The sequence below is a fragment of the Limulus polyphemus genome, unplaced genomic scaffold (assembly GCF_000517525.1).
Source record: "Limulus polyphemus unplaced genomic scaffold, Limulus_polyphemus-2.1.2 Scaffold6245, whole genome shotgun sequence".
NCBI classification, from domain to species: domain Eukaryota; kingdom Metazoa; phylum Arthropoda; class Merostomata; order Xiphosura; family Limulidae; genus Limulus; species Limulus polyphemus.
The window spans coordinates 47,299-54,957 of NW_013671855.1; the positions used below are offsets into that span (position 1 = coordinate 47,299).

At 32.6% G+C, this 7,659-nt stretch overlaps 1 protein-coding gene across 1 annotated transcript in view; it reads left to right on the top strand.

The window, feature by feature from the left end:
* The window catches only part of LOC106473519 (gamma-aminobutyric acid type B receptor subunit 2-like), a gene marked incomplete at its 3' end in the record, with an annotated part of 47,728 nt that overhangs the window by 37,517 nt on the left and 2,552 nt on the right, over positions 1-7,659 (top strand). Inside the window, exons 7-9 of the mRNA XM_022401939.1 lie at positions 1,765-1,998; positions 4,921-4,981; positions 5,517-5,600. Coding sequence (XP_022257647.1) covers positions 1,765-1,998; positions 4,921-4,981; positions 5,517-5,600 — 379 coding nt within the window. The remainder of the gene's footprint in view (positions 1-1,764; positions 1,999-4,920; positions 4,982-5,516; positions 5,601-7,659) is intronic.

Here is a 7,659-nt window from a genome sequence, read left to right on the forward strand (position 1 = left end):
TAAGCTCACTGTCTCAGTCCTGGTAAATTTCTCCACTAGGGGATCCATGATAACAAATATTTTACCTCTGAAGATAAACTCACTGTCACAATCCTGGTAAATCTCTCCGCTAGAGGAATGCATGATAACAAATATTTTACCTTTGAAGATAAACTCACTGTCTCAGACCTGATAAAAGTCTCCATGATAACAAATATTTTACCTCTGAAGATAAGCTCACTGTCTCAGTCCTGGTAAAACTCCGCTAGAGGAATGCATGATGACAAATATTTTACCTCTGAAGATAAACTCACTGTCTCAGACCTGATAAATTTATCTGCTAGGGGGATCCATGATAACAAATATTTTACCTCTGAAATAAGCTCACTGTTTCAGACCTGATAAATTTCTCCGCTAGGGGATCCATGATAACAAATATTTTACCTCTGAAGATAAGCTCACTGTCTCAGTCCTGTAAGCTCACTGTCTCAGTCCTGGTAAATTTCTCCACTAGGGGATCCATGATAACAAATATTTTACCTCTGAAGATAAACTCACTGTCACAATCCTGGTAAATCTCTCCGCTAGAGGAATGCATGATAACAAATATTTTACCTTTGAAGATAAACTCACTGTCTCAGACCTGATAAAAGTCTCCATGATAACAAATATTTTACCTCTGAAGATAAGATCCATGATAACAAATATTTTACCTCTGAAGATAAGCTCACTGTCTCAGGCCTGCCTGGTAAGTCTATCCGCTAAAGGGCTGCATGGTAAAAAATGCTCTGCCTCTGATAATAAGACCATTGGCTTTTTCATGGTAAGTTTATCCGCTAGAGGGCTGCATAATAACAAATGTTCTGCCTCGAAGTACTGAAAATGAAATCACACCTTAAGTCTTTCTAAGTCTGCCCACAAAAGGGGTGGACGTGAAAAAAATATTTTCTCAATAATATAGGTACTGATAGTAAGATAACTGTCTCAGGTCTGGTTAGTGTACGTGTTCACCGCTAGAGGGCTCATGATCATACATATTATATCCATAAATAATGAAAACACCATATTTTAAGACCTGTTAAGTATTCTTCTCTCTTCTTCTCTTCAATTATAGGAATATAAGCGTTCTGTGACGTTTATGAATTATTTGAATGCCCAAACTCAATTCTGTATTTTCGTTAAGTGTCGAGAAAACCCAACATCAGATGATTCCAGTTTCTATGTAGAGAATATGCACTTTCCTAGTGAAATAAGTGTCTTATTTAACACTTTCTTAGTGTAATAAGTGTGTCTTATTTAACACTTTCTTAGTGTAATAAGTGTGTCTTATTTAACACTTTCTTAGTGTAATAAGTGTGTCTTATTTAACACTTTCTTAGTGTAATAAGTGTGTCTTATTTAACACTTTCCCAGTGAAATAAGTGTGTCTTATTTAACACTTTCTTAGTGAAATAACACTTATTTCACTAGGAAAGTGTTAAATAAGACACACTTATTTCACTAGGAAAGTGTTAAATAAGACACACTTATTTCACTAGGAAAGTGTTAAATAAGACACACTTATTTCACTAGCAAAGTGTTAAATAAGACACTCTTATTTAACACTTTCCTAGTGAAATAAGTGTGTCTTATTTAACACTTTCCTAGTGAAATAAGTGTGTCTTATTTAACACTTTCCTAGTGAAATAAGTGTCTTATTTAACACTTTCCTAGTGAAATAAGTGTGTCTTATTTAACACTTTCCTAGTGTAATAAGTGTGTCTTATTTGACTATTACTCATCCAGATACCCGCTGAATACGAGGCCCAGTATAATCAAGCCAGAAGAGGGAGCTACAGTCGATTTCACGGGTATGCTTATGACGGTATTTGGGCGATAGCACTGGCTATAGAGAAGGTTCGAGAGATGCTTATTTCCGAAGAAAGTTCCAGAAGCTTAGAAATCTTCGAATACAAAGATCCCACGTGGGCCAGGTTGTTTCGTGAAGCCTTTAACAAGACATCTCTTCTAGGGGTCACGGTAATTATAATAGATCATTTTTGTTTTATATTAAAACAACCAGTTTTATATGGAAATATTAATCCATTATATCACTCTTATCTCTAACATCCAAAAATAATTATTACATATTACTACAGATTTAAAATGGATGATATTTTAATGTAACGATTACCTTTAACTGTAATCAACCATCTCAGAAGTAATAGTTGTAAAATGTTGGATTTATCTTGAAAAATTTTACTAAAACATTCAGGCTGTTGTTTTGTAAGTTTCAATCACATCATCAACTATTATTTACTTAACACAGTATATTATACAATAATTATTAAACATATATATTACACAGGAAAGGAACAAATTTATGTTATTCGAAAAGAGGAAATTTCACAATATTTTTCAATTCTTGAATCCAATTTTTCTAAGTATTTCTAATTCGCCATTTTGTTAGGCCTACATCAATCTATTAATGAAATTACGTAATAATTTCTCTTTAATTGTTTTAACATACGAAATATGTTGATTTTAATGTATCTTGCATCAATAACTGTATATAATATTCTCCTTAAATAATGATGAAATTATATTCCTCAATTAATTTGGAATTATTACAGTTTTTATGAGAGCATAAATACCAGTAATCATACGATTCACAAGTTCTTCCCAAAATTGTTGAACATACTTAAAAATCATGTCTAATAAAAGTTCATGTGCAATACACCTAAAATACATGTGTCAGTTGTTACCTATCGTAGTATTACAATACCGTAACATTTTGTCTTCAAGGTTATATGTTAGCTAACTCCACGTTAAGAAGTTATTTTTAAAAATACGTTCTTTTTTATCGTATTCTCATAGTATTACTACTTCATTTCTATACACCTGATAAACCCTTAGTATTTGTATAATACTAGTGAAAGTACCCGGATTCGTTAGGATTATTAAGTTGATTTATTCTAGATGTATTGTGTCAGTGTGTATTCTGAACCCATTTTAACATAAAAGTATAACCTATATACTTTTGTTGCTCCTTTACGAGATGTGGCCTGTTTATAAAGGTAACCTTCTCTCTGACTTGTCCTTCTAAAATAGAAAACAACATTTTTTTTTTCCAATTTTGTAGTTTATACATTTCATTTTATACTTTCAGCATATATCCATTTTAACAACAATATTAGGTTATACTTTTATTGCTTAGCAACATGAAATAAAAGCCATTGTTGGAACGAATTGTTACCAAAACATACTGGCTTTTCTACATATTAGAAGTTGTTATATAAGGAGCCACTTCTTTTCTATGTGGTTTTTCGCTAAATTGCTTCATTAAGAAGATGCGCACGCATGTGGATAAGATAAGTAATAGTACCCAGGTGCAGACCCTCAGGGTCCACTTAGTATATGCGCAAACTTTGAGGTTTCTATGTTTTTTCCTCATGGAGCTATGGCGGACACACACACAGGGACCCACATACACTCCGTTATATTATATATATATATATATATATATATACATAATGCTAGTTATCTCCATAACACAAATTAGCTACTAGTGAGTTCAAAATTATTTTTATTCACTCTGTTTTCTTCTTTTTGTAGTATATGTCGCTTCTAATTAACCCATAAACCTGTTTGTACTTTATTAATCGAGATGTTACTATAATCTATTTGCTGTTGTTTTTATATGAGCTACAGATAGGGCAGACGTCATCCCACACTCCCTTAGTTGCCCTGGTGGTTGTATGACGTGTCTAATTTGTTAATTTAAGTTTATTCATATGGGTAATTTTGTATTTTAAAATTTTCATCCAAAAATAGTTTTATACTAGGTATATGAAATGCATGTTGAAAACCACCCAAAAAAGTATGTACAAAAATGTTTGTAGGTATAAAAAAAATATTATGTTTGTTAAATTATATAATATAGAAAATATTTTATATACAGTGCATGAGCACGTATGATTACATAGGGATATTACGTATGTAGGTCTGGTGGTTCAGACGCTCGACTCGCAATCTGAGGGTCGAGGGTTCGAATCCCTGTCACCAAACATTCTCGCCCTTTCTGTCGTTGAGGACGTTATAATGTGACGGTCAATCCCACTATTCATTGGTAGAAGGGTAGTCCAAGAGTTGGCGGTGGGTGGTGTTGAGTAGTTGCCTTCCCTCTAGTCTTTCACTGCTAAATTAGGGACGGCTAGCGCAGATAGCTCTCGTGTAGCTTTGCGCGAAATTCAAAACAAACCAATTATGTATATATATATATATCATGTTGTGTGTTTGTTTTATATGTATATATAAGTTAAAAAGACATTAATATATCATGGCAATGTGTGCATTTTTACAGGCATAGCTCTAGATATTGTTTTACATTTCAACTTGTTTTTTACGTTTCAAGGTTTCGTAAGTTTACTTTCATTTTTTTAACGTTTCAGAAACTTCATAATATTGCTGTTTTTATTTGTTTATTTATTTTTGTTTTTTCAGAGACCCGTTAGTTTACTTTCATTTTTTTTAACGTTTCAGAAACTCCATAAATTTGCTGTTTTTGTTTTCTTTTTTCAGAGACCCGTTAGTTTACTTTCATTTTTTTTAACGTTTCAGAAACTCAATAAATTTACTGTTTTTTGTTTTCTTTTTTCAGAGACCCGTAAGTTTACTTTCATTTTTTAACGTTTCAGAAACTCCATAATTTTACTGTTTTGTGTTTTGTTTTTTCAGAGACTCATAAGTTTACTTTCATTTTTTTAACGTTTCAGAAACTCCATAAGAAATTTACTGTTTTTTGTTTTGTTTTTTCAGAGACCCGTAAGTTTACTTTCATTTTTTTAACGTTTCAGAAACTCCATAATTTTACTGTTTTTTGTTTTGTTTTTCAGGGACCCTTAAGTTTACTTTCATTTTTTAACATTTCAGAAACTCCGTAAATTTACTGTTTTTTTTCAGGGACCCGTCAGTTTCACTAGAAATGAGCGACGAGGACTAGTTCTTCTGAAACAGTTTCAGGGTAAGTGATTCTTATTCATCAGTTACTGGATGTTGAATTATTAAACTCAGATTTTTTTTCCCCCGAGGAAGAATCAAACTCTTAGCTACAAACATCGGTTGCTTCCTATCATTGTATATTATTTATCCAGTTTTTTTATTTTTTTTCATTTACATGCTAACAAGTAAATAGTAAATTTTCACCCATACAAAAAGTTTTAAAAGCTGTCATATTTTAATATCCACACACCATATTCTAAAAATAGTAAAAGCCTTCCATAGATTTGTTTTTTTACTAAACATCTCATGATACGAGTGTTCTAAAGTCGTAGTTCTATAAATTTAAGGACCGCCACTTTTTATGAAACAATATTCTGTTTGCTTTTTATTACTCGTTTCCATGGGTACAGCAAAATGTTTTGACGCTGTTGAAAAGAAATTGTATGAATATTACTAATTAGTAAACACCTGTTGCGTGAAAGTGTATTTTTATTTTTTATTTGGCCTCACGTGAAATGTATCTATCCGATGTACTTTATTTGTTACATTTATTTGAGGCGGAACTGAAGTAAAGATTGGTGAATATGATTCTATTGGGGACACACTGGACTTAAGTAAAGGACAAGCCATCACATGGAGAGGTAAGAAACATCTATATATCTATACAAGTCTATCTATCTCAAAATAATTCATGGATTTAAAAAGTATTTATTTTTTATATAAACCGTTTTATTTATCTAAAAATATTCAATCTAGATATATATCTAAAGACTTTACTAGCTAAAACACATATCTATATGTCTGTCTGTTTATGAGCAGATATGGTTATTAAATATGTTTGTTTGAGCACTTCTCACATTTTGCACACCCTCCAAAAAAAAAAAGGTAACTCCTTGTTTAAATTAAAAATTCTTGGCACTCTTCCAAGAAACTCTAAATAAAGTTTTTTCTTGTGAAGGTGTATGTTTTAAAGTTTTCCAAGAAACACTAAGGAAAGCTTTTTCTCGTGAAGGTGTATGTTTTAAAGTCTTCCAAGAAACACTAAGGAAAGCTTTTTATCGTGAAGGTGTATGTCTTAAAGGTGCCTACTGAGATCATCTACCATCTCTATATGACATCCTTAAAATGGTTCCTTCTTTTACAAAGTCAGAACATTTACCTGCCTAAGGAACGCGTAAACATTATCCTACTTACTCAGAACAACATATTACTCGCTTGATTGTATTCGAACTCTTGTTGAACGCGTTTAAACAATACATTTTCTTAATTAAACTAGAGTACCCGTATATTATACAGGGTAGTCAAAAATTATCTTTTCTATATTAAAATTTAATAATTAAATAACTAATGAAATACAACCATGCAGTTTTCAACACGTTGTAGTCCAACTGAAATATGGCCAGGTGGTTAGGGCGCTCGACTCGCAATCTGAGGGTCACGGGTTCGAATCCCCGTCACACCAAACATGCTCGCTCTTTCAGCGTGGGGGCGTTATAATGTGACGGTCATTCCCACTTTTTGTTGGTAAAAGAGAAGCCTAAGAGTTGGCCCTCTAGTCTTACACTGCTAAATTAGGGACGGTTAGCGCAGATAGCTCTCGTGTAGCTTTGCGCGATATTCAAAACAAACAAACGAAGCAGTTTTTATTGTCATGTTGTTGTTTTTTCAATCCAGTGAATAGTGTTATCCCGTAAAATGGCAACCGTACAAGAAAAGGCTAAACGCGTCGTTTGGCTGTGGTGCAGCGTAATTACAGACGCCAGTACAAGAAAAAGGTATGGGGGGTATGTTAAGGATATCGTAACTGTGGACATGTTGCAGCGAACGTGGACTGAAATCAAATATTGGTTAGACGTGCTGAAAACCATTAATGGTGCACACGTAAAAGTCTACAGACAGGTCAATAAAAACTGTTTGGGTTGGGCTACAAGATGTTGAAAGCTATATGTTTGTATGTATTTATTTAGTTAGTTAATTATTAAATTTTAAAATATGAAAAATAATTTTGGATCAACCTGTATTATTACCTATTTAGTATTTCTGAACTCTTCTAAAATATCATATTTTTTCTTACCAAATCAACAAAAGAAACAGTAAGGTTATTCGGTACAGTTTGTATATATATTGTAGGACAGCAATATTCTATGAAAAATTAGAATAATTAACTGTAAAGTACCATTATAATTGGTTTCAGTAACAACTTTACTAATATGTTGTTTTTAGGAGGTACTGACCACCATCATATAGTGTAAAGTACCATTATGACTGTCTTCAGTAACAACTTTACTAATATGTTGTTTTTTTTAGGAGGTACTGACCACCATCATATAGTGTAAAGTACCATTATGACTGTCTTCAGTAACAACTTTACTAATATGTTGTTTTTAGGAGGTACTGACCACCATCACATAGTGTAAAGTACCATTATGACGGTCTTCAGTAACAACTTTACTAATATGTTGTTTTTAGGAGGTACTGACCAGCATCATATAGTGTAAAGTACCATTATGACGGTCTTCAGTAACAGCTTTACTAATATGTTGCTTTTAGGAGGTACTGACCAGCATCATATAGTGTAAAGTACCATCATGGTGGTCTTCAGTAACAACTTTACTAATATGTTGTTTTTAGGAGGTACTGACCAGCATCATATAGTGTAAAGTACCATCATGGTGGTCTTCAGTAACAACTTTACTAATA